Source organism: Patagioenas fasciata, chromosome 14 (assembly GCF_037038585.1).
Source record: "Patagioenas fasciata isolate bPatFas1 chromosome 14, bPatFas1.hap1, whole genome shotgun sequence".
Taxonomy (NCBI): Eukaryota; Metazoa; Chordata; class Aves; order Columbiformes; family Columbidae; genus Patagioenas; species Patagioenas fasciata.
In genome coordinates, this window is record NC_092533.1 from 5,093,805 (window position 1) to 5,119,994 (window position 26,190).

The window sequence follows — 26,190 nt, forward strand, 5'->3', positions numbered from 1 at the left end:
TCAGCATCGCTAGGGCAGTGCCCACAGGACTCACCATACTGGAGTGCACCGTCGCCTGCTCGATGTACCTGGCAATGCCAGTCACAAAGGCATTTCTGTCTTCAAAGTTTGTGTCAAAATTAGCCTACGGATGAAATGGAGAGATGGGGGTTAAAATACAGCTAGTTGTTTGCTCACCTGATACAGTTGAGTATGGAATGTGTTGGCACAACTCTTGGGGGACAGGAGCAGCTTATGAACAATTTGAGATTCTGCACCTCAAGATCTGAAATAGATTCATATGTGCAGCCTGAGACGCTTCTGAACCACACATGTTCATTAGAGGAAATCCGGCAGATTATATGTGTGAAAATATGGCAGTCAAGACTGACAAATCCTTGTGAAATCAAGCCAAACCAGGTGGGGATCAGCTACAGGGAACTGCAGCCACACCAGAGAGCAAACCTACAGCAATTATTTTAAGGATTTTAGCTTGGTAACTCAAAGACAGATGCAGCCTCACTAATTTCTATTTGTGGCCTGGCTGCTAGGGGAAGACCACATCCTGTCAGCAGGAATTGCAAAGAATAAACACACAGAAAGGGCAGGGAATGAGATGTCTGGAAAACATAAATATGAAAGTCAGCACTCATCTAGACACTATTATCAGCATTAGTGTTGCTCTTGTAAGCAGATGCTTCGGGAGGAACAGTTGTTTTGGAAGCTGAGATACTGCTTTGGGTCAAGATGGGGGAATAAGAAAGTGCAGAGCAAGGCAGGGATGAAAAAAGCAGCTCCTCAGCCTCTCTGCACCGAGTGCCCATTCACATGCTCTTCACTTGGGTCATCTCCTCTGCGAAGGCTGGCTGATTGTACCTGCTGCAGGGCAGAGAGTACAGAAGTCTGAAGCATCCAGAGCCGTTCCTTGCAGTAACATTAGCATCACGGTGACCATGCTCACCTCAATAACTGGTTTCCTGAGGAGGAAGCCGGGAGCACAAACCTATGGCCACAGAGCAACTCTTCTCAGTGCCTCCAGGACATCACATGTGACTAATGTGACACCAAAAGCTGAGGCTGCATATGCATTTCTGGCTAGCAGGAGAGAGGGCTACACACAAACCAGGTATGATGAGGAAATAGGCTTGGTCGGTACATCTAGATGTAGTTTAGAGAGGGTTTTTAGGCCCAGCTGTGTGCACACACTTGTGGCCCTGACAGGAGGCTGCACCCTGATCCCTTCACAGAATACAAGACAGGAAAGAATAAAAAGGTTTTAAAGAAGCGACATGCAAAAAGGATATCAAGATTTTCCAGGGAGAGCTGAAATCTGAGCAGCCCAGAACTGCCTTTGGGTCTGATAACCTGTAGAGATACCAACGCTACTGAACGTGCCCACAGCCTGACCTGCTGAAAGAGATACTGTAATTTCAGACCCCTGTGTACATGGCGTGGCAATCACTGTACGGGTGTATTTATACACTGCCATGGGTAAGTCGGCAATTCAGGAGCGGCAGGATGGAGAAAGTAACCCACATTATATTTAACCCTGGGTGTGTGCTATAGAGCTGGGTGTGGTGGCCAAGCAGCTGAGGCATCCTGCTGTGGATCCAAAAGCAGGAGGTTGAGCCTTGCCCTGGGCTTATGCCAAGGTTTGCTTGGTCAATGCAGCTGCAGCTAAATCTGTGGTTGTTCAAGGCAGAGAAGCAACTGTAGCGACCGCCCTCCCTTACATGCCATCAGCTCCCCAGACCAGCAGCTCCAGCTGTGCGAGCAGCACAGACCGGCCAACGTCAGGCAGAACTTTCATTTTGATCTGTTTAGCTGCACGCACTACTATAAAAAGGAAGCACAGAAATATGTGCACAATAAAACATCACTGAGAACCTTCTGCTGTTATCACAAATCTTATCTCTTGCTTCTTACCCATTCATGCACTCTGGTCCTCATTTTTAACTTCGCTATGTCTTGCTCAGGCTTAAAGATCCCTTTCAGTAATCTCTAGTGCTTTACTTTAAAAACCTTTGGGAATAGATTTGTGGCTAGATCTGTTTTGAACATCTCCTGAAAGACGGTGAACCCAGGATGTTTTCAGCTGCTTCTCACAGCACCATGTGCCCCTGTGCTTTGCATGAGCTACCAGAACAAGCCCCCTGCCCCACCACCTCTGGGAGCTGAAGGTACCTGGTACATGATGGAGGACGGAGGTGGTTCGATGCATGGCTGCTGGTCTGGCAGAGGCAGCTCCTCCAGCAAGTCCACGTTGGACAAGGCATCCTCCAGCGTGACGTGAGTGGTCATCGTTCTGGGTGTTCAGTTTCCACACTAAATCCAAAGGAAAAGAGAAGGTGATAGACAGACAGACAGCAGCCAGAAGACTGAGGGGGAAAGAGCTGAAAGACAAAACCGGAACCACGACTGGTTGGTTCTGTAGGAGACATGATCCCGGTTTATCTCGTTTTCTTGTGTATTTAACCTACATCTCTATGTCATCTCTCCTTCTGTGATTCAGCGGGAGAGCAGAAATGCGAATAAGAGGAACACAACTACCCACCCTCTGCTTAACTCTATGCAAAACTGCTTAAGACGGAGCACAGCTGGGTGCTGCACTGCAGCTTTAGCAGCGCCAAGTAAAAGTGTGTGCGCTCTGAAATGCAAAGCGGCACTATCAAAAATATCTCTTGAAACAGCACGATTAGAAAAGTATGACTGGTGCTGGCACTCACATGCTCTCCTTCTGACACACATGAACAGCGCTGGAAACCGTAAACAACAAATTGCGTTCTCAAAGTTGACCCGGAAAGGATCGAGCACTGCGCAGGCAGGCTGGGGCACCGCGAGCAGCAAATAAAGAACTTGCTGTTATAAAAGATGTCCCCTGTTTTTATCACACATGTGGTGTCCCCTGCCCAGCCCTGGCCTGCCATGGAGCTGTCAATGGTGCCAGTTGCACATAAGGTAAAAAGAAAAGGGGAACGTTTCTGAACACTCACTGGCACTTACCTAACGGCAACCCCAGGACAAACCTCTCTGTCCTTCAGCTCCTTGGCCATTGACCTTTGCTTCAGGGGCACGAGCATGGAGGGACGGCTGCTGTCACCCAGGCTGAGCGCCAGTACAACCACAGCCACGAGGCTTCCCCAGTTAATACCTAATCCATGTGCTGTGGCTGACCTAGAGCTTCAGTCTCTTAGAAAAACACCCCGCTGCGTTTAAACATTTGCAGAGAGAGAACTCGCTTTAAATACTGACATACCATTCGATTAGCAAATTGGCCCCCTCACTGCTTTTTTCCCCCACTCAGAGCTTGTCTAGTTTCAAATATGAGCCGTTGCGTTTTACCTCTCTAATCTGCGAGACAGGAGAACTCTCTGCTACCAAAGTTCTTGTGAAGATCCTCTGACATTTCAGTAAAACACCCTGCAACCACTGCTTTGGCTCAGGCAAGTGGACGGAGCTCTTGGCCTGCCTCGTTATAGAGAATAATTTCCAATCCTTTAATCACCTCTTTGGCTTTTCTCCAAGCTGGATCCAATTCTGCAACTTTTTGCCAAAGCAGGGACACTGTAGCTGGACACAGGGCTCCAGCAGCATCTGCACAAGTGCCAGACAGGTACAACAGCAATGTAGGTTCCCTCCTTGCATAGTCACACCAGTTCCTTTGGTCGCAAGAGCAGCTCCATGGAGCTCATATTCAGCCGATTATCGGCTACAAATCCCTCAGGTCCTTTTTTTTTTTTTTTAAATTGAGTCAGTGTTTCCAAGAATATGAGTTTTGCTTTAACCCTTCCAGCACTGGGAGCATAGAAGGACAATGGCTTCAGGATGTCCACAGATAGACATGGATGCACCCAGCAAGGCCCACGGCCAAGGGGGCTGCACACTGTGTGCAGCCCTGGGGCAGCTTCGTGTTGAGTGATGAGAGGGACGAGTCTGTTGCTGTGCCTTTTATCATCGCTGCTCGCACACATGGGCTGCAAAGATACGTATGAGCCTGGTAAAACACATTCCACCTCCACAAATGCCTCTCCGAGGTACCAGGGAGCTGTGAAACAGGTTTGGTGATACCTGCAGCTGAAGCACCATGAAATAAGTGTCTGGAGAAAAACAACCTCAAGCAGCCTTTTCTTTACATGCTTGAGTTTGTGCTTCCTGCTTTACCCCTTTTTGCTAAAATGGTTTCCTGTTACAAATTGTAGCAACTGTCAAAACCAGACATTACATCCCAGCACCCGCAGGCAGAAGCAGCTTCCTCCCCACCCGTGAGCACCGGGTGCTGTGTGAGTGGCTCAACTCGCCCAGCCCCACGGAATGTCCGCAGCTGCCAGCTCTCCACCATCCTCCAGTGCCGCAAGGACCCCAGCACAACACCCCTGGTACTCACACATGCTTCATTACAAACTTCAGGCTTGGGAAGACAAAAACCTTCCATTTTACAGCTTTAAGGACTCTGGCTATTCATCTGGACTCACTTCTCATCTTTCTGTACGTCAGACTCTGTGGCCATTTGTGCAAGGTGCTGGCAGTCTGCTGTAATCAAAGACATTTCCCCAATAACCCTGGGACACCCAAAGCGCTCAGGAACTCAAGGGAAAAAATTATTGCTGCTGTTAGTCCATACCAGAAGAGGTTTGTTCAGCTCTGAAGTGGTCAGGCAGTTGGTCTAGATGATCATTGTAGGTCCCTTCCAACTGAAAATATTCTATTCTATTCTATTCTATTCTATTCTATTCTATTCTATTCTATTCTATTCTATTCTATTCTATCCTATCCTATCCTATCCTATCCTATTCTAATCTATCCTATTCTACTCTGTCACAAATACAGTGTCAGGGTACTGCTGTGCCAGGGAGCACACAAATAAGAGTTCCTGCCCCAAAGACCTTGCACTGAAATAGAGGAAGAGAGGTAGGCTGTAGAAACATATGAGCAGAAAAGGAAGCATCAAGTGATAGTTAGCAAGCAGTGCAATCAGCCGTCAGCCCACCCCAAGCTTTACCATCGCTGAGCAGTGTGAGAGAATCTGGACGCAGATGGAAAAACTTCACAGACTTTGTAGGTTGAACAGAGGAGTTTTTATAGGGACTCCCAATTTCAAGTCTAAGCTTTCTTAAGCCCAAGAGCAAAACCAGTGGAGGCTACAGAGAAAAACCATGGTTTGCCAGGACTTCTCCTGGCTCTCATGCCTGTAGCACACTGCGACAGCAACCTCACAGCCAGAGTGCGTGACGGAGCCGTCACTGGTCCAGGGCTGGCAGACCTGGATCCTCAACCCAGATCATTCATGGAGGAGCAGCCTTGAGCAATTCCCCATCTGCCTGTGCCTTGGCCCCTTGCCTGCTCCTTGGGGTGGCTGTAGGGCTGGTGGGGACCCTGCTCTTGGTTGGGATCACCACCAGTGGCAAGCATCTACCAGCCAGAGGTGGTGTGTGCTGGTACAAAGGCTGGAGAAGGCTCTGAAGGCATCAGTGACTGCTTGGCCCAGACCATGGGGTGCTGTGTGATGTGTGCCCACCATGGGGATTGCCCGGGAGAGCAGAAGGGGGAAGTTCCGCTGCCACAGACCCACGCTGCCCTCCCTCATCTTCCCACAACAAGGTTTCTAACACAAACAAGCTGAGGCTGCTCAGGAGGGGGGCAGCTGTCAGGTAACGTGGCAGTGACCAAGCGGCTCCTGCCCAGGGAAGACAGGCATCCCCGAGGACACTCATCAAAAAGTCCTCATTAAGCCTTAACCACCGTTCACCACCTGGGCCTCTGGGCAGAGGCAGCTTCACTGGGAAGCGGAGTCAGCCCATGTCGCCTGTTTGCTGACGGTGCTTGGGGACATGTGGCCATGGGGCTGGGGGCTGCACCGCTGGGGAGCAGCACAGCATCCTGCCCAGGAACGGGGCTATTTTGCTGCAGTAACATGTGCACAGCAGGGCAGGGCTTCCCCTCGCACACAGGAAGCATATCCTGCCTGTGTGGACGCAAACGCAGCTGCGCTGGCTGCTGGGAGCCATGTCACAAAACTGCTTTCTTCTCCATATCCCACTGCGGGTCAGAGAAGCCAAAGTCCCTCTGGTCCTACGTGTTTTGACAAAACTGAACATGAGCCTGGCAGGAGCCAACCCCACCCCAGTGAAACCCCAGAGAGCTGACTATTCCGCTAATGAGCATCAGTGCTAACAAGTGCTGCCTACACTTCCTACCCATCTGCTGCAGAAACTTCCTCTCCCCATCCCACATCTCAATCGCAACCCCTCTGGACATCCCTTATATCTTCTAAAGCCAAATGACCACACATCTCCACCAACCCAAGGCAGACATTAAGAGTTCCCAAAATGGTGATTCTGCTGTGGCAGCATCCTGGGAGCCAGATTTAACAGACAGCGTAGGAAAGCTTTGAGGACTGAGGATGGACTTTCTAGATGTCTGCACTTGCAGGGTAGGTCCTACCTTCCCCACCTAAATGCTTGCCCAGAAATATCAGTGCAATATCATCCTCTTTGCAGCAAGAGGAACAAAGCCGGCTTTATTGTTAGAGCAGCTTGGGGGAACAAAGGAAGACTTTTAAAAGCGGGGCCATAATGAATATGTTGCATGCATGTGCGCTCAGCTTCGAAGCTGCACAGCTGATAGCTCTGGGGAAGTGGCATGGGCTGTTTGGGTTTCTCAGCTCGCCTGCTCCTACAGCAGACGTTCATGTTGGAGCTGCAGTGGCTACCAAGAGCAGGAAAGGAGGCAAGAAAAAAAGGGAATTGCCCAGGAGATCGGCAGCAGGACAGGGTTCGAGCGCTGGAAGCCTGGGGTGAGACCAGCAGCAAAATGACTTTTGCTGGGGAAATGGTGATGTGGAGAAGGACAAACTTCTGCTGGTCGCTTCCTGATGATGTGGGATTCTCCTCCAGCTCTGCTGCCCAGTCCCTGGGTAACCTGGGAAAGTCAACTTATTTTTGTCCTGTGATAGTGCTTCTCCCTCTTAATCCACAATAGCATCTAACCTGTGGTCAGGAACCATCCTGGCCCAACAAGTACCCCAGCAGACTGACATCTCAGGTGCATAAAAGCAAAGCATTTCTGGTACTCACTGCCTCACAGCGATAGGAGGATAAATGGCTCCTGGCCATCAATGTATTTTTAGCCAAGAAGAATAACTTCACGGCACAAAAACTTAGTTTGACTGTTGCCTAAAATGTATGAGATTAAAGTTCCCTGTGTTTTAGCATCCATGTCATCAACTCCTTCTCACATGCTATAAGAATTACTTGTAATTGCAACCACCACCACAGTCAGAAGGTTCTTTGCAGGAGGAAATAAACACAGCCAGGAGAAGTGAGCCTGGCAGAGCTGAGCTCCTGTCCTACACTGACATAGATGTTAATTACCATGAAATTATCCCTCCCATTAAAAAAGGAAGCCAAACTGTACAACTCCTGAAGCTGTTTTTCTGTATCTTCGCTCTACTTTTTCTGCCATTCCATTAGGGCTGAGTTCCAGGCATTTACACCGTCCTTGTCTCTCAGCAACATAATTATTTGAAATGTATTTCTCTTAGAATAACTTTATCTTTGTGGTTTTGTTTGTTTGGTTTTTGTTTTGTGGTGGGTTTTTTGTTTGGTTGGTTTGGGTTTTGTTTTCGTTGGTTGGTTTTTGTTTGGTTGGTTTTTGTTTGGTTGGTTTTTGCTTGTTTGGGTTATTTTCTGATGCCCAAGAAAGAGGGGCAAGGAAGGAGGCAGGTATAGGAAGCTACATCTCCCATAGAGTTGAGAAATTTAGTGCAAGTTCACAAGCAACCCCATTGCTGGCAGTTGAAGTGCATCTTGGGAAATTAAATCATATAGGACAGCATTGTTAATAGTTGGCCAATTATTGATCTTCCAAAAACGATCTTGCTATTTTTCATGCAAATATGATAACTGTTAATAAAACCCTTATCATTAAATCAGCATAGCCTGCTTTGCTCAATAGACCCTGGTTAGAAAACGGAAGATTTTTCCATATTCCTCAGGCTTAACTGTACAGAGAAAATAATTATACTTTGCAAGGAATTATCCTAGAATTATACAGCTGTGGCAGACACTAAAATACTGGGCTAGTCACCCATCTCAGTGACTAACCCTAGACAACTGTCATCATGCAAAACATGAGGATGCATTTTCTTTTGGTGTCTGTGCAGGGCAGGAGGAATGCAGAGGGTTTAACGACTCAGCCTGATTCTAGGAAACCTTTGTGATCCAAACCCCGCAGTCAGGAACCCCCCATGGAAAGCGGCAGATGGCGGAGGGGGACAAGCTCTGCTGCTGGCAGTGTCCTCTGACAGCACACACAACCCTCACCCTTCCCCCTTCTCCAAAACAACCCTGAGCAGGCAGGCAGGTTTTAGTACGTGCCTCTTTCTGCTTTCCTCATTCCTTCCTGGTCCTTCTGACCCACGGAAATTTCCTGCAGAATCCATCCACTGCTCCCCAGGTGGGATGTGGCTGGCACCACGCATTTCCAGCATCCTCGGGTGGAAAGTTCAATACAAAGAAACCCTGCCCGGGGCGCCCCTTGCTCCCGAATGGGCTCAAGCAGCGCAAACCCCGCGGTTCTGGAAGGGGAGGATTTCGCCAACTCCGACCGACGCCAAAGCACGAACCTGCGGGCGCAGCTCCAGCCCACCGCTCCCAACCCTGGCACAGACCCCGTCGCGTCCCCCTTCTCCCCAGGGACACCATTTTTTCGCGTTACGGGTGATCCGGGCGCTGGCCGCGACCCCCGCCGAGGACACCTCCAGCCCCCGGCCCGGCGCTGCCGCTCCTCCATCTCCTTCATCCCCATCCTCCCTGCGCCAAGCATCGCCACGACCCCGGCTCGGGTTAGCGCTGCCCTTGCTGCCCGCGGCACGGCCTGCAGCACCCGCCGGGCCCGGGGGTCAGCCCCTGTTCCTTCCTGGGGGCGCGGAGCCGGGATGCAACGGGGAGAAGAAGATTTGCGTTATTTTTCCACCCCCCCGGCGCCTTGCAGTGGCTGCGGGGAAGCTGAATGCTGCAGGTAGCTCTAAGCATTGTGGGATACATCCCCGCACATCCCGGCCCGGCCGGGCCTCCCGCCTCCCCTCTGCCCCAGAGCGGCAGCACCTGCCCCGCCGCTGCCCCCGCCATCCCCACTGCACCCGCCCGGAGCGGCCCGGGGGGCACCGGGGTCGGCGGCGGGGGACGCAGCCCCGGGGAGGGGATGAGGGAGGCGGGTGAGGCCGCGCAGCCCCCGCGCCCACCCCCGCTCCGCTCACCTGGCGCTCCGCGGGGTGCGATGCTCCGCGCCGCGGGATGCTCCGCGCCGCCCGCACAAAGAGCAGGAAATGGCTGCAGCAAGTGCACTTCCGCGGCTCTCCGCCGGCCCCTCCGCACGGCGGCGGGGGGAGCCCCGGCCCCCGCCGCGGGAAGGGGCTGGAGCCGTGCGGGCGGCTCCTCCCCCGGGCAGAGCGGGGGATGCGCAGCGGGGCCGGGGGCCGCATCCCCCCGCGGCGGGGCTGGGGGCTGCAGGCTGCGGCTGCTCCGCTGGGGCAGGCGGGGGTGGCGGCGGTGCGGAGCCGGAGGGCTCCCCGGGGGAAAGGTGGAGGGTCACCAATCCCCCCCCGGTTGCACGGAGGGGACAGGGCCGGGGGCGGCTGCCGCAGCCCCCCGGAGACCCGGCGCTGGGTGAGCGCGTTTGGGTCCCTGAGAAGGCAAGGACCTGGCGGGATTTCCCATCTCACTGCTGTTGAATCTCAGCTATTCAGCCTTTCTTCCCCTCTGAGGACCTGTACCATCGTTAGATTTTACCTACCATTTTAACAAAAACCCTGTTTATAGAATACATATGAAGCTTTGGATCACTGAACATGTAAGGAAGCAAAACCAGAAGGCAATGCCTTTGCTCAGAGCTCCAAGCCTCTTCTGACTCAGCACCGTATCCAAAAGATCTTCCTTTTGGCATCTGGCGTTTCTTCAGGCACACGTTTCCAGTCCTTCTGCTCATGCTTCTTTCTAAAGCTCCAATACAGCTCTTCAGATCTGCTGTGAAATCCAAACTGGATGGACTTCTTACAGCTTTCACAGGAACATCACCTCACAGTGAGGTGATAGAAACCCTGTGCAGGGCCTTCGTTCATTTCTCTGCAGCTTTTTTTTTAATATGCATTGATGGATACCCAAGGACTGTTGAAAGTCTAGATATAGGTCCAGATATACTTCCTTGGTGGCCCTCGCAGTGTCACTTTTCTGAGCACCAGCCTATGCTAAAAATGCACTGCCATCCAGCCTGTCCTGGATTAGTGACCACTCCTGATTCCTTCAAGACTGCTACTCTGTTGTCTGTGCCAGTGTGGGGCTGAGCTTGCTCCCCATAGTTGTATGTTGGCTCAGCAGGGAAGCTTTGACACCAGCTTTACACCATAGTGCTGCTACTATAGGTTGAATGGTTGCCATGGGCTGAGAGCATCAGGGTCTGCAAACCACAAAACCAGCAAGATAGACTTAGAAAAAAATCTTTGTTTTAATAAACAGGACCACACCTGAAAAAAATAACATCACTGAGAGTAGCCTCTTTTTTCCTTCCCCTGCATGGCATTTCTTCTCTCTCACCTTTGATTGGAACATTTTGTAACCATCATTCCTCCTTTTACTATTTATTGCTTGTCAGAAAAAATCAGTAAGTAAGCATCATTACTGCAGATCCAAAAGATTTAGCAGCTAATATTGCTATGAGGCTCTGGGTGAAACAAGGTCAGTTCAAGAAAAATGTGACAGTAAAACCTGCTGTGGACTTTTTTTTTGTGTGTGTGTAGTTTAACCTGCTCCCATTATCAGCCAGGTGCAGGGCAGTGGGAATTCCATGAATGTTATGATATTATTTTTATTTTCTAGACTGTATTGTCTTCAGTTGTAGAATAATAGAATGAGTTTCTCTGCATGTGTCCTGCAGATCTCTTTGCAGGCTGGGAAGAACGGCAGCATGGGCAGGAGTGTGTGCACCAGCTGCTTATGTGTGGAGGGGAGAGATAACTTGATGGTGAGCTGGTCTGAACAGAAGAACACACACAAATCTGAAGTGGCTGCCAAGTGAGATTTAGTGAGCCATTCACCTGAATCCTGCCAGGCTGACAAGCACAGCGTTCAGAAAGGGCAAAGCCAGAGAGCATCTGGAAACATGTTCATTAAAAAGTGTTTCAGGAAATTCTAGATTTTTTCAGTTGTGATTTTAAGGTAGTTATCCACTGGAACAAGCATCCACAACCCCCAGGGTGACCAGCACATGTCCAGGAAAGAGCTTTTCATGGCTAACGCTGCTGCACTCCAGCCCTTGGTCTCCACTGAAAAGCATCAGCTGCTCTTTCTAGATGAGGCTGCTGCTTGGCTGCCTTTCCTAGCTGGGACAACACCCTGGCTGTGCTGGCGTTTGGCCACCCCGGCAGCAGGTCAGGAATGTGCTGGGACAGTGCTCTGGGCCTCACCTCTGGCCAGGTGTGCAATGTAGGCAGAGCTGTGCACCCACCGCCTCTGATAACCAGCAAGGAAAGGTAGGGACAAGCACAAACTCCCACCCTTCTGCAGATCAGCTAAGCAAAAAGCATAAAATTGGCAAAGGTGGAATGGCTTAAACATTCAGCACATTGCAAATACTTTCCAAGGAGATAGGGAAGGGGTATTCAGAGAAGGGTCATTCACTTTGCAGCAAGAAGCAGCTGACATTCTCACCTCTGCTTTGTGGAGAACATCTACAGTTAAGCCACGTTAAGGGCACAAGCCAAAATTTGCCATAGAAACTGCTACGGTGGGAGAATACTGTGTTACAGTGTGTTAATATCATGACATTATCACAGCATGGCACTGCCCTTTTGAGATTCATGAAGTCTCCCACAAATAATAGTGGGAAAACACTTTTTGGGAGCACTCATATGTCATTACCCCCATTTCATGAAGATTCAGAGAATTTAGTGCCACCGCAATGCATGTTTAGATGTAGAAATTTATGTGTCCCTATAGCAAATTACCCAATTTGCAGAGATTATGAATACTTCCTACCCCCAATAAAGCCAGCACATACTCCAATATCTGGGGAATGGACATATTTCAGAAAGCCAGAAGAAACCTTTTTTGTTCTTGGTGGGGAGGATTCAGAGGAAGAGCAAGCTGTATGATTACAAGAGTATGAGGATGGCTTTTGCAGTTTTGCTAACATATAGTGAAACCCACAGTTGGGACTCAGCAATTTTATTGTTTGTAAAAATACGTATTGTGTACATAGAAATACTGCAAAAGGAAACTGAACATAAAACATCACAATATTATTTTGTGCAACACTCTATAACTAATAAATATTACACTTATCCAAATATAAATATAATCTCAGAAACATTACCTAGCAGAGCGATACTGCTGCTACTTAATAGCAACCTCCTCAAGCTTGATAGACCCCTGGTTCCTCGCAGGCTGGAGGGACAGCAAGCCAGAAGCTGAACTTTGTGAGCCTGCAGATATCCCTGTCATAGCATCTGTGCTCATGGGAGAATTGTTTCAGAGTATCCTGTGGTTATAAGGATTGTCTAAGTGCAGTTGAGAAAGTGAGAAAATAGGGTTATGGCCAGCTGCCCTCAAATTTAGCTGTAGATGTGCAGTCTAACATGATTAGAGCTACTGAAAACTTCACTGCCTAAATGCCCAATTCAGCATCACCAGAATGTGACAACAGGCTAACGCAGAGTAAAGGGTGAGAAGGACGAAGAGAAACTTAGCTTAAATTCACTGCAGGCAAAAATTCAAAATCTGTTTATAGATGCTCACATTCCACATGTTGGTTCAGACTACCAAGAGATTTTGGTAGCAATCCTGATTGGAAGGTAGCACTCTGATCCCGCATTTAGGATTGACAACCTTTGGTCTGAATGTTAGGATTCTCCTTGCCTTGTTCTACATGATATTTGGTAGGAGTAAACCAAAGAAAATAATGTGAAATCAAAGCAAAGTGGAAAGATGTATAAGGCAGGAATTAATGCCTTGCCCATAATCATATATCTGAAAAGATATTCTGGCTCCTAAAAGCTACTCTAGAACCATGAGTCTGAAAAATACCAAAAGTTAAGCGTCCTTCTATGAACAAATAATTTGACACAGGATATGTGAGATCATGGGATTACATTATTTCCTTGTTCCATTTTTGTTGGCAAACATATTTGAACCTGACTTCTGTAATGAAGGGAGAGATTCCTGCTGGAAGTTTGCACATCAGAGTTTTTGTAAACTGCTGTCACATCAGGTTTACCTCTGTTCTCATCTGGCCAAACAGAGAAGCATCAAAAAAATACTGCATATATGCACATATCATCTGTGAGTCCTCTGACTTCTCTAGTTATTGTTAATGCTAAGCAGAAAGTCCTGATCTTATTTACAAATTCTGCAGGACACTAACACCCACACTTTTGGTTTTGAGGCCAGTAATGTCAAAACAGGGTCTGTTTTGCAGTGAAAAAGCAGATATTCACTCAAGTACCAGGAGGCTGATGTTGTTCGTACCTTCTTCTGCTGTTACCACATAGTGTGGAACCCCTTGTGGAGTAAATACCCAGGGAGTCCATTAGCACAGGACTTTTTCTTTGATCAGTCCCTGGAGGATTCACCAGTTTGTTCACAGAAGAGGTGGAAAAGTCTTTACTTGTGATGATTCAGTTACTCTTTGAAGTAGGAGAAAACTCTTTTCAGTATCACTGGTGCACTGAGTACATACTCTGCATATTTTCTCCCCATACCTACTCTCCTGAGCCCTCTGGCTCCTTCCTTCCAAACACATGAGTTCAGGAATTAGTCCTGTACCTTGCACAGATAATCAGGTAATGGATTCGTGTCTTGTCCTGCACTGGAGGCACACAGCACTCTGCACCGCTCAGTCCTCTGTATGCAGCTCAAAAAAACAATGGATGAAGATAACATATTTGTCTTCTGATGTAGAAAGACTGAAGAAAAAACTAATACAAACTTTCAGGTTTGACTCCCTGCCTCCAAGAATGTCTGCATTCGAATCAGAATCCCATTTTCCCACTCCCTATACAATGCAATTTGAGAGAATTTCAAGACTCTTCAACATGTTGCTTTTTTCTCTTCATTCCTTACAAACTCCAGTGCACACGCAGACACCTCATCAGCTTACTGGGTACCTCTTCCTAGTTTGCCACAGTTTCAGAGAAAATCATGCAAAGAGAGAACAGAACCACCTTGAAATATCAACATCAGAAATGCAGTCATTAAATCTAGGCTGTTCTCCTGTGTCCCAGGCTTATTCTTGTTCAGAGCTTTCAGGTCCAACACACTCTGAATTGGAGAGCCATGGATATGTCTAAACATTCCTCGTCAATCAAAGACAGGGTTTTCTTCCCCAGGGAAGAACTTAATTTGGGAGTTCACAGAACTGGAATAGCAATGTCAGTTCTCTTAGTCTTTGAGGCTGTATCCTCAGGAGAAATGCACTTGCTGGATCGTGTGGTTCAGGACTGTACTCAGTTGCTGGTTCTGCTTGTAAGCTGCAAACCACATTTTTGGCAAAACCAAAGCTTGTGTTTGTTGAGGCTCTGGAAGACCTGGGGATATCTTGTCGGTCTGGAAGTACCAGCCTCTGCCCTCTCCTTCTCCCCAGGCATATGGCAAGTGTCCATGGTAAGAGGATTCCTGTTAATGCTTTGTGTGGGGAAAATCCAGCCATCTGCCGTCTCAGGACTCTCTTAGCTTCACTTAGCAGCCAGCGCCATGATTACAGATCAAACTCAGAGATTTCGCTCAGCTGATACAGCAGAACAGAAAAGGATGGACGGTCATCTTTCCTCTGAGCAGGGGAGAGAAGAGAGCAGGAGAACATTAATGTCAACTTGAGAGGAATGGCGAGGTTAGGTAGGAAAACCTTGTGAAGAAACTGAGTATTAACAAAAATACAATCTATTGTTACAGCAAAAATGCCAACGGAAGAACGAGCTTCCTTCTGTGCAATGTTTCTTTTCTACTAGAAGTGAGTATTGCCTAGTGGACACTAAGTACCTTGTAATGGGTTGGCTGTCATTTTTACCATCGCTATTAAAACTCTGCCCCACAGATCTGCACCTTTTTTAGGAAGCAAACTGCTGAATTAACTTGAGTTAGGTGCACTACATAGAATTCTCGGTGAAGTCAACACATTCTATAGAAACAGCAGCTTAAATAAAAGGCAAAGAGCCTAGAATTTGCATGCTAGGGAAGATGAAAGCTACAGAATGCTCACCTCCAGGATTTTACCTTGTGTTAGAATGTGGAGTGTATACCTCTCTCTGCTAAAAGCCAAAGGGAAGAGAGCTCTTGTCTTTGGGAACTACAATACTAACCGTCATCCAGCAGTGGCTCATGACCTCATAAATCGCCTTGGAGGCCAGCTTGGGTTTGTAAAGCCGAAATCCTGCATTGATTTCTTCCACCACTTCTCCGTTGGTACGATTCTCATAGGGGATTTTCCCTTCACTGAAGACCTCCCACATCAGCACTCCTAAAGCAAACAAATGAGAAAAATCACAAAAAAGCAAATAGAATCCTTAGCAGGCCCATGGCCACCTTCCACCTGCCCTTCTCTGCAGTTCAGCGTTGGTGTCTGTTACTTGGAAAAGCATTTTCACTCAGATTCTCAGTGCACTTCTGAGAAACCAGGCCCTAACACAGCTGTACAGTTTGAGGATGCCAACTGGGATCTCTGCAGCTGGACTGCAGCAGTTTGGTCACTGCAAGTTTGACTTCTCTGCATCCTACTTCATGATAGTCTATCACGACAGGAATGTCTTTCCCCATGAGTCAGTGAGGTCTAAGTGTGTTACGTGTCATAAAGCAGAGAAGTGTCGCATGTCTCCTCCCAAACTGTGAAGAGCGAATGATGTCCATGTACTCCATCCAGATGTGTAATCTGGGAAAGAGAACCCACTTTTGGTCACTGATTCAGTTTATCTATTTTTGCTTCTAGTTACTCAACAGAAGAGACATGTCACTGATCCTGCCTGCGGTGTGTCCTGCACCAGGATCTGCTTGCATTTTGGTGAAACTCGGGAGCCAGAAAGCAACGTGAACTGCTCCATTCCTGTTAGTCGGCTTAGCCTCAGTGCTGGGAAATCACCACCTGCAAGACATCCCAGGTGGTGTGATTCACTGGGATGAATTCACATGCAATGATAGTAGAATTTCAAAGGATTGCAGTGTATTTTTCCTTTTTTCCTAAACAGTCAAATGTTTTCTTATGATTACTGTTCAGAGCAGTACAGAAACTCATGCTTCTCTAATGTAGTGGAAGAGCGACAGGTAAAGACAAAAAGACTGTGGAATATGTGGTGGTTGGCCACCAGATCAGAGAGGCTGGGTAAATTGAGTGAATGCAAGGCATCTGTGTTATTGTTGGGTTTAATTCCCTTGGTCACCTAAGATGACTGACTTGGTAAACTGTGTCCACATTGTGTTAGAAAACAGATAGGTAGACTGGTTTGCAGTAATATTGTGTAACTCCACAATCAGCTTTGCTAAATAATACCTGCTTTCCAGCTTTGAATTCTTCACATAGGAAGATGCATAGAGATGGCAGCTCGTCACCAATGGTATTTGCTCTGCTGAGGAATAAGCAAAGCAGTTGTACTCCCCCAGTGTGCAGATTCCTGCACTGGGAATTTCTCACACCCACTTTGTTCTCCTGGGCACAGCAGGATTTCAGGCCTGGCAGAAGAGATGAATGGGCTGCGGAGTAGCAGAGCAGAAAGCTTCTCACAGTCATGAGACCATGACATGACAGAGAAATCCTCTTATGCAAACCCCACTGGATGGGGAGAAAACAAGTCTGACAGATGTACAACTCTGTTTTCTGCACATTTCACAAAGAAGGACTGACCAACGCAAACAAAGCTCACCAGTATTTCATTCAGCCCTGCAAGTGGAGCGAGCCAACTTCACCAGGCTTGGCTTGACTGTAAATCAAGCTGAGAAGCCTTTTTGCAAACATCTGGCTCTCAGTGTACAGGCCAGTTTCCTGTTTGTGAAGCAGAACAACATTCTTACCAAAGTAGCAACTCTCCCCATGTCACTGCCACTTTGCTGTGAGGTGTCTGAGATAGCTCCACTGGCCAATGTCCCTTGGCGTTATGTGGTGAGACAGCCTCCTCCACATGCCAGGGCACATGGAAAGAGGAATGGTGCTCTCTGAAGCATATCTGGGTTGGGTTCTCAAAGGCTGTTGCGTGGGTCTGAGCACCCCCACCACAAGAATGCACAGCTTGAAGCAGCGTGAGCTCCACAGCAGGGCATGGGAGAGGGAGGGGGAAGCACAGAATTCACAAGTGCAGACTAGCAAAGGTTATAATCCTGCATTATTTACTGCTGGGCCCAGAGCTGAGTGGCACCCCATTGACTGTGTGCTGTGCACAGCACACTGCACCGATTCATTCTGCAGTACCGTGATTTGCATGTTAGCTGGAGATGCGCCAGATGTGTTAGTGTGCCAGATCAACAGGCCAAGGGACAGCCTTTGTTATCTCCAGTGCCAAAGACTTGGGGGAAAAAGATATACAACGGCTTTCTTATCTATGAGGGTCCAGAAGGGAGATGAAAGAACAGATGCAAATCATAAAAGAATTCATTGGGGAGCAGGAAATGAGGGGAGAAAATGTGAGCAGTGAAATAATATTTTCAGATTGCCAGAAAGCAAATGGAGTCAGCAGAGCAAACTTGGAAAGGCAGAGGGTTTGAGTGGAGCATCAGTGCCTGGGACTGGTCTGCAGAGAAATGGAGTGCCCAAATGTCTTTCCTTTCCTTACATAGTCTTGTCAGTGACTCTCCACCCTTTCCTTTGACACTCCTGCTATATCACCATGAAACAGAGTTCATTATTTGGTGTTGTATAACCTTGCATAGGTACAATACACTAAGTTGGCAGTATTTGCAGTGTTCCAAAGCATCTAGATAGTTTGCTATTATTTCCTTTCTTTCACTTGAATGACTTAGGCTTGCTTTTCTAAACCATTATTCAGGCAAAACACCCTTGGAGCCCAAAGAATGTAGTGTTTAAGAGACTTTACTTGAGGATAAAGCCCCCAGTTTGTTTTTTTTCCAAGCTGGTGTTTGTTGAATTTTTTTCCATTCTAACAATTGATTCTTACCAAATGACCAAACATCAGATTTGGTGCTGTAGTTGCTGTAGGAGAAAACCTCTGGAGCAGACCACTTGACTGGAAACTTTGTACCCGTGGAGCTGGTGTACTGGTCATCAAGAACAATCCTGGAAAAGGAAAAAGAGGGAGTGTGCTGAGTAATCCCTCTGTCCCGTGACAGCCTCACAGGTAATGGGCACAGCTTTGGTATCATTACCTTGACATCCCGAAGTCAGACACTTTGACCACATGGGATTCCCCCACCAGGCAGTTCCTGGCAGCCTGCAAGAAAAGAAGGTACAAAGGCAGAAGGTCACAGCTAAAAAACTAGCACAGCCACTTGGTTTTATCCTGGCAGAGCAGTTAGTGCTTAAAAAAAGGAGAATCAAAGTGACATCAAAGAGGGCAGAAACTTGAGGTTTTCAAGCTTTCTGTACATTTTATGGCCAGCATGTTCCTGTTGCCAAGAAAGCTCTTCAACCATCAGTCTTACTTGTAGGGCTTGTTGCCCAGAAAGGGCAGAGAAAGACTCACAGCTATCCACAGTTCTTGCTCCCCTAACAAAACAGCAGCAGTGACCGATACAGATTGATTGAACACCATGTAATTAAAAGTATTTTATCAGAAAGAGATGTTTATGCATATATTAAAATAGGTCTTTTTGGCACTTTCATTTAGACATGAAGAGTGGTCAGTCCCTGGGAACTGTGGGAGTTGGGGCTCTCAGGGAGCAAAAGAGTCAACTCAGAAAAAGAGACAAACTTTGTGTCCTCCTTTCTTCTCTCCCAAACACAATTAAGGGAAATAGATTAATCAGCTCTCCAGAGGACGTGTTTTGGCTTTTTGTTTGTTTTCTGAAGTATTGCTGCTACTTCTGCAATAAGGGGTAATATTTGATCCCTTGTCAACAGATGGGCAGGAGTGTGAAAGCTGAAACTAAGGAAGGGAGGAAGCACAGGGAAAAGCCCAGCAGCAGCAGCAGAGGAAAAGTCTGTCTGCGACCGACATACCAGGTCTCTGTGGATGACAGAGTTTTGTTCCAGATAAGCCATTCCTTCACACACATCTTGGCACATCCCCAGCAGAGTTTCCTTTGAAAAACTGCCCCGCTGGCTCCTCAGATAGTCGGACAAGCAGCCGTTCTCCATGAACTCAAACACCAGGCAAATGGGAGTGTTCTCAAAGCACACGCCATAAAGCTGGACCAGCTTGGGGTGAGACAGCTTCCTGTGGGATGGGGAGGGAAGGTTGGAAAGAGGCTGAAATAAGCTCAGTGCCTTCTGTCCTTACAGCAAGTGTGTTATATGTACGGCCGCCTATGTCATCCTGCTGTGCCCCTCACTCTGCAAAGGCCAACTATGAAAGTAGAAAGAAGAAAATGTGTAGACCAGGTCTAACATCAAGTAGCACTATTGTTCCATTTTAATGGTAACAGTCACCAAAAGACTTTTCTGCATGGAAAATCATCCAATCCAACAAAAATAAAATCAATTTCTATCTATTTTGAAGGGAACAAAATGTAAATAATACAAGCAAAGTAACTAAAAGCAAAGAGAAATATTTTCAGTTGTGGAAACAAAAATAAAAATTGCAGGTAAGATTTTTCAATAAAATTTCCGTCAGATGTTAAGAGAGTTCTCCATCTATTTTTGAGAAAAACCACCTTGCTTTTCAAAACATGCCATCAATTAACCCTTCCTGTCAGAACAGCAGAGATCTCGAAGGCTATTCTGGATATTGATAGACTTACAAGCACAGCAATTCACCTACACCTTGAATTGCCTCCCTTTGTTACCACCAGAGCTCACTGGCCTCTCTAGATACTATTTAGATATATAGTAGATAATCAGAGTTTAAATTACCCATTCATATTCCCGAACATTATCACAACATATTGGTTCAACCTTATGAATCCTATGGGATCTGGTTTTCTTGGTGAATCTACTACTTACATCAAGACTTTAGCTTCCTCGATGAAATCCTCTTCAGACATTGCTCCTTCACGAATGGTCTTTATAGCTACTTTTGTCTTCTCCAGCAAGTAGCCAAGGTAGACCACCCCAAACTGACCACTGCCAATTTCCTGTACACGGGTGAGCTCAGAGGGGTTAATGACCAATTTTCCTGTTGATTGTAAGGGAGAAAGAGTAAGGTTCTAGCAGTAAAATGACAAACAAAAAGCTTTTGTGGGTTAAACATTGAGACAGGACTCGGAGTGAGACTCTGACTGTCCCCCATATTGTCTATCTGACCTTTGGTAGCTCATTTGGCTGATCCATGCTGCAGGGCATGTTCAGGAGTAGGAATAACAATACCCCCTTTCTTTCCCTATTTGTCCTGTCTATCCAGTTCTTCAGGGAGCATTATTTCTATCATGCATATGTGCACTACCTAGCACAACATGGTTTTTAATTTCTTTGATGTCAAGAGTTACAATAAAGATGATACTAGCAAAATTCTATGGACAAAATATGGAAATGGAGGCATCTTTAAGGAAGAACTCAGCTTTCATCAAGTTGTGCTATGCTTCTAATCCCATCAGCTTTGTTTAGCATTCATCGTGGCATCTACTGTTGACTTCATTGAGACCCTGGGTATCTCATCACCTCCCTCAAGGCACTGCACGATCAGTTCATTCAGTTACCAGTGGCAATGAAAAGATGATAATCTAGTGAAAAGTGCAGTGTAAAGATCTGAAGAAAGCTATTTATTGTGGTGATAGTCACATGAATATTCATCAGCATCCATGGAGATATTCAGGATCACTCAGATAACCAGTGAGGAGTGCAATTCCTAGGTAGAGAGTACCATACCGTAGCTCAGCCCTGCAGTGATTGGGGCCTTTTTTCTCCAAGAAGAGACTGCATACCGCAAACGAGTGACAAGGCCTGGATAAGAGAAGATGGGTTCCAGTTATTGTCACAGTCATGGGAAACGTGGCTGTCACTACCCCAGAAGGCCATCTGGATACTGGAAGCAGATTTATTGTACTGAGCTCTCAGTTCCACTTGAGGGCAGTTGAACCTCTATTCAGACTGCGATTTCCTGCCTGCTAAAAGGAAGCCAATTCTGAGCAGTTTCAGCCCATTTTCCATTTTTGCTCTGTCAGAAAATGTGAGCTGTGAGTCTCTATTAACTCTGATGAAATTCCAAATTATACCTTTTATTATACTTCTTATTTGTAGGGTAGTTTAGAAGCCCAGGGTTTCCCTTGGTACTCCTGGATGGTAGGGATGGGAGTCTCAGTCTTTGGTGACTCTCAGGTCTGACTATAGGTTCTAGCCATGTTCCTAACTTTGTGTCAAATAAAATCCCAGAGATATATCACCTCCTGGGCAAGGAGGCCCTGAAGTGTAACTCAAACAGGTAGCTTGGTCTGGCAGTGGTCACACACCCCCACGGGCTTTCTACAGTATGTCATTACAGCATCTGTGTTGGTCATATCAGCCTTAGAAGGACAACCACAATGAAGATGTAATGCTGGAAGCTGGCCTGAGATGGTGATTTTTGTACCATCCGAGTGCCAGGATAAGTGGAAGAAAAGCTGATGCCATTTAACATTTCATAGTAGGACAGAGGGCTTGAGTGCCCTCCTTCATTCAAAACCTTCACCTGAATGCATGGTAAAACCGCAGCTTCCCTGCTCAGCATCAGCCTCCACTCACCTGCCGCATTGTGCTGGTGATAGTTGATGAGCTCAGGGATGCAATCAAACACATGCTTTTCTGCCAAGTAATATCGCTTGGGAAAGTCAGCTGTCTCATTGATGTGATAATGCTTTATAACAGGATTGTTGTCCGTGCTGAAAAAGAGGAGTTTTTCTTTGGGGTTGCAGCAAAAAGACAGGAATTCAGGGTGTAAATGGAAGAGGAGCAAGTGAGCCAAGGGGACGAACCTTCACTACTCAACTAAGGGGAGGGGAGCAAGGAGTGAGCTGCAGTTGGTAACAAAAGCTGTGTACTTGTATGTTCTCCCTCTCATTCATAGATGGTCTCATCTCTAGAAAGGCTGAGGTTTCCTGATAAGAATGGGTTGAGTACTAAGCTTCTCTGCCTCTTCTTTCCGAACCAAAACTTTCTGCCCCATCACTGAAACCCTTTCACTAGTCTTGTATTACCCACCTCCGATGAGTCCATGTTGATCTTACCAACACTTCACTTGGGGTACAATTTTCTGAAAATTACAACCCCAGTGATGTCTAAGGGACTATTTATAGGCATATATTTATACGCAGGGAGAAGTGGACCCTTTAATACACTTTGTGAATGTTAACTAACTCTTCTGCCTTTTTTGGAAGTGTTTTCCTCTATTATTTTCATGAGCCTTCTGCTCTCTCTTTATAATGCCAAAATAACTAGAGAGATTACACTCTCACAGAAGCCATTTCATTGATGTAATTGATGTGAAAAGCTGCTGAGCTCAGCTGTACCTTAGTGCTTTGGTGAAAACAGAGACTGTGTACATGCCAGGCTGCCTCGAATCTCTCACCATGAAGGCACCTTCCCTACCCTGTAACCGAAACAAAGGAGAGAAGACTGATTAGAGACATAATGGAAAAAAAGAAGCGGGCTGGGGGCAGAGCTCTGCTCGTTTCAGCCCTGTCTACTGCTCGGTCACGAGGATGTGTTAAACATGTAGGAAAAAAGAGCCAAGAGCAGCTGACAGAGCTCGGTGTGTTCCGTGCACAGCTCTGATGGCTGCCCAGGGCCTGCAGGTACACCCAGCTGGGCTCTTGGGTGCTGTGTATTTTCAGCTGGTTTCCTGAGGAAATGAGACATATGCGCTCGTGCTGAGTATGCGTGGGTGTGGGTACAAGAGCATGTGCCTCTCTGTGCCTCCAAGCTTCTCCTCTAGAAATTCTGAAGCCATTGATTGCTTTCAGCCCTATCTGACAGAACACTGGTGATATTAATTTCACACAAGTTCAATGAAATGTGCAGCCAAGTGGAAAGGCAAACCGATTTGAGTGCCCTTCATGGAAAGAGCAGCTATAGAACCAGAGTACAATGTATTCAACATCACAGAATCCATATGGGAGGTTATTTACCAATCTACCACAAATGGGTGAAGTTTGGACAAGAACCTGCCCTTTCATAGGTACCTAAGTCGTACAGTATCTAAACATAAATGTGTAGGAAAGCAGGCTTCCTCCACTCTGGCACTCACAGGACAATTTTCCTCTTTATTTTTTTCATTGTAATTGTTTTCTACTCATCTGAATACTAAAATGTATCATAGGCCATGATCCTGCAGGGCCATGCACTAATGGATCAGGTGGCAGAGAAGAAGATTCACTGTCACAATTTGGATGAAATATGCTGTGCTTACCTATCTATCAATAATAAAAAATGCATTTTTCTTCTGCTTGCAGAAAAAGATGCTTTTCATATGGCATCACAAGTGCCTGATTATTTAAAAATTCTTTTAGTTCCTATGAACTCCTATGGGATGTGTCCATGCATGGTGCAGTGATCTTATTTTTCGTTTGGATCCTACCAGCGCAACTTTCCTGTGGCAACTACCCCTGTGTGGCTACAGAGCCTTCTGGTTCAAAACCTCACAACCCCCATAGCTCCCCCCAATATGTGGCAACTAAAAGGATTTTTAACACCACATAAAAATGCTTTTCTTTCCATAAAGTACTATCATTCCAAGAAACAACATGGTATTTGGATCTCCTGTTAGTGTGAGAGCTGATTTAAAAACTAAGGTTGTGTTTGTGTGGAAAAATTCAACAAGAAGTTTGTTCTTTTTGTTTTCACTACAGTCCTCACTGGAAAACCCTGGCTCAACTAAAAAGTTACAGATGTGTGCTCACATGCACACACAAAACTAGAAAAAAACCCAAACTCATGCTTTTGGCTTTTGCCCAAAATATTTCAGCATGAGATTGGTTAGATTTTCGGATAACTACTGGCATCTGCAGGCCTCCCACAGAGACAGAGAAGATGAGCTAAAATCATGGTTTTCAGTTGACACAGTGTTCACAAACAGCGTTTTCCATCAGCCCCAGTTGGTGGGTGTGTTTGACCAAAGAAGGATGGCTCAGCGCTCTGCCCACGCTCGGCGGCCATGGAAGTGAGAGGGGTTGCTAGTGGTCCTTTATCTTGTATTGCACACTAAGAACAGCCAAGGACAGCAGCACAGCAGGGACCCTGGGTTCAGCAGTCTCTTACACAAAGCAGCCTTCCCAGGCTTCTCCTTATTTCTCATTAATTAATTATTATTGCCCATCCACTCCGCACGTAACACTGGTTTACCTCATCCTTGAGGAGTGTTTCTGCTTTGCTTCTGCTGATGTTCTTATTGTACCATCTGAAAACATCAAAAGACTCCGAGTCAGCATTTTGAGGCTGTTAAAGTTTCTGCTCAAAAGCCTCTGAATTGAGCACCCCCAGCGCTAGGAACGACACATTCTGTGGGGCAGGGACATTGGAGGCTTGTAGCTTCTCTAACAAATCCAGGGCACATGGAGGTACAAGAAAAAACATAGGCACAACTTACTCATACATTTGCAGATTGTCAGGCGATTTTTCCACCAGGTAGCTACTTGGCACGTAGCCTTCATGCCTGTTAAAGTGCAACACAGCATGAGCGTGCTAGACAGACAGGATTTTCTTTGCATCTGTGGGAGTCAGCCCTGAAGGATTTGCTTGCTCTTTGCATTGATAGAAAAGCTGGTTGTTATGTACTTAGTAGGCTTACTGGGCGAAGCAAACAACTCGTAGAGTTTCACAATTTTCCCCCTGCATGTACGACAGCAAATATCATCCTGAGCTAAGGACTGTTGTTTTGATTTGTTTTGTTTTTACTTAACTTTTGGATTCTTCAGCTGCCTGGATACAAGTGAAATAAAATGGAAGAAAGTTACTGTAAATAACCTTCCATCATTCTTGTTCTGTATATCAGAAGATGCTTCACAGAAGTTATACTAGGGGCCAGCATATATGTCAATGGAAGAAAAAAGTGGATTTAGGAATTGGCTGTTGAAAAGTGACTTACCCATTCTTATCTTGAATCAGCCACCAATGTTCCTCAGAGCTGTCAATCACATAATACTCTTCGTTATATTGTAATGTCAGCTCCTGCGGATTCTGGGCTTCATACTCATATATGGCCACAACTAAGGCTTCCTTTGGGTCTAGTAACATTTTCTGCACAAATTAGGGAAAAGGGTCATCATATTCATATTCATAAAAAACAATGGCATGCTCTCTAAAGTGATGTTTCCCTGGCAGCACTGGTGTCTTCTGTGTTCAAAAGCCTCAAAGCTAGGAAAACACCCCAGGGTGTCTAGTGGGGTATATCGACAACATGAGAATTTTTAGCACTTTCAAACAATGAAATTCATATAAAAATTTCAGCTGCACAGAAAATAGTTATTTACTCCTTCTTAGGGCAGGATTACCTGTCTGATCTATTCTTCACAACTGTTTCCTAAATCCCTCTTGAAAGCCTCTAGTCATAAAATCCCCCTGGCCTCCCTAGAGGGACTGTCCCCATGCCCTGCTGCCCTCCAGTAGGACACAGCCCTGACAACCACCCCACTTCTCCCTTTTCATTGAGTAAGCCAATGACATTTTGTCCCATCCACAAGTGGGTTTGGAAAATCACTTTTCTCACATCCCTCCTACTTCCCCAGTTTCCCTTTTTATAGATTAAAACAAAAAGAAACATAACAAACCACCCCACAGCTGAAACTCCACTCACCATTGGAAAGCTATTTGTGAAACCAAGCTGGGTTTGCAGAACAACCTTAATCTAGTGGGATGCTGCTGACTTATAGCTTATGAAAACATAGGAAAAGGTAAAGCGAATGCCCAGGAAATGTTAGCACAGGTGATATTCTAGGTCACTGCACTGTGATGAACCTTAATGAGGATATTTTCAGTGCTGCTAGTTAAATACACAGGGCACTAAGGACAGCTTAGCGTGCCTCACTGCACTCACCCGGTTATCTTCAGGAGTGGGGGGAAGAGGCTTCTTTGAGGCTGAAATGAAATCAAGAAAGCTAATTTAAGGAGATCTGGACAAAACCAGGGATGAAACCACCAAGGTAATGAACTGATAAAGGTGAC

At 46.5% G+C, this 26,190-nt stretch overlaps 2 protein-coding genes across 5 annotated transcripts in view; both read right to left on the reverse strand.

Moving 5' to 3' along the window:
* The window catches only part of CYFIP2 (cytoplasmic FMR1 interacting protein 2), a 51,983-nt gene extending 42,569 nt beyond the window's left edge, over window positions 1–9,414 (reverse strand). For 2 of the 3 annotated variants that reach the window (XM_071814691.1, XM_065848792.2), the window contains exons 1-3: window positions 9,236–9,414; window positions 2,164–2,304; window positions 35–124 (exon numbers count right to left, since the gene is read on the reverse strand). In XM_071814691.1, coding sequence (XP_071670792.1) covers window positions 35–124; window positions 2,164–2,280 — 207 coding nt within the window. In that variant the 5' untranslated portion in view covers window positions 2,281–2,304; window positions 9,236–9,414. Of the gene's footprint in view, window positions 1–34; window positions 125–2,163; window positions 2,305–2,982; window positions 3,001–9,235 lie in introns of those variants that run through there. The other variant, XM_071814690.1, reaches the window with a different exon arrangement.
* Window positions 9,415–12,337: 2,923 nt separating this feature from the next.
* Window positions 12,338–26,190, reverse strand: part of ITK (IL2 inducible T cell kinase) — a 28,097-nt gene continuing 14,244 nt past the window's right edge. The window contains exons 5-17 of one of the 2 annotated variants that reach the window (XM_065849018.2): window positions 26,063–26,103; window positions 25,115–25,266; window positions 24,617–24,682; window positions 24,373–24,427; window positions 22,542–22,621; window positions 21,778–21,914; window positions 20,926–21,000; window positions 20,065–20,236; window positions 19,123–19,339; window positions 18,330–18,394; window positions 18,122–18,240; window positions 15,326–15,483; window positions 12,338–14,796 (exon numbers count right to left, since the gene is read on the reverse strand). In XM_065849018.2, the coding sequence (XP_065705090.1) occupies window positions 14,725–14,796; window positions 15,326–15,483; window positions 18,122–18,240; window positions 18,330–18,394; window positions 19,123–19,339; window positions 20,065–20,236; window positions 20,926–21,000; window positions 21,778–21,914; window positions 22,542–22,621; window positions 24,373–24,427; window positions 24,617–24,682; window positions 25,115–25,266; window positions 26,063–26,103 (1,409 nt within the window). In that variant the 3' untranslated portion in view covers window positions 12,338–14,724. Of the gene's footprint in view, window positions 14,797–15,325; window positions 15,484–18,121; window positions 18,241–18,329; window positions 18,395–19,122; window positions 19,340–20,064; window positions 20,237–20,925; window positions 21,001–21,777; window positions 21,915–22,541; window positions 22,622–24,372; window positions 24,428–24,616; window positions 24,683–25,114; window positions 25,267–26,053; window positions 26,104–26,190 lie in introns of both variants that reach the window. The other variant, XM_065849017.2, reaches the window with a different exon arrangement.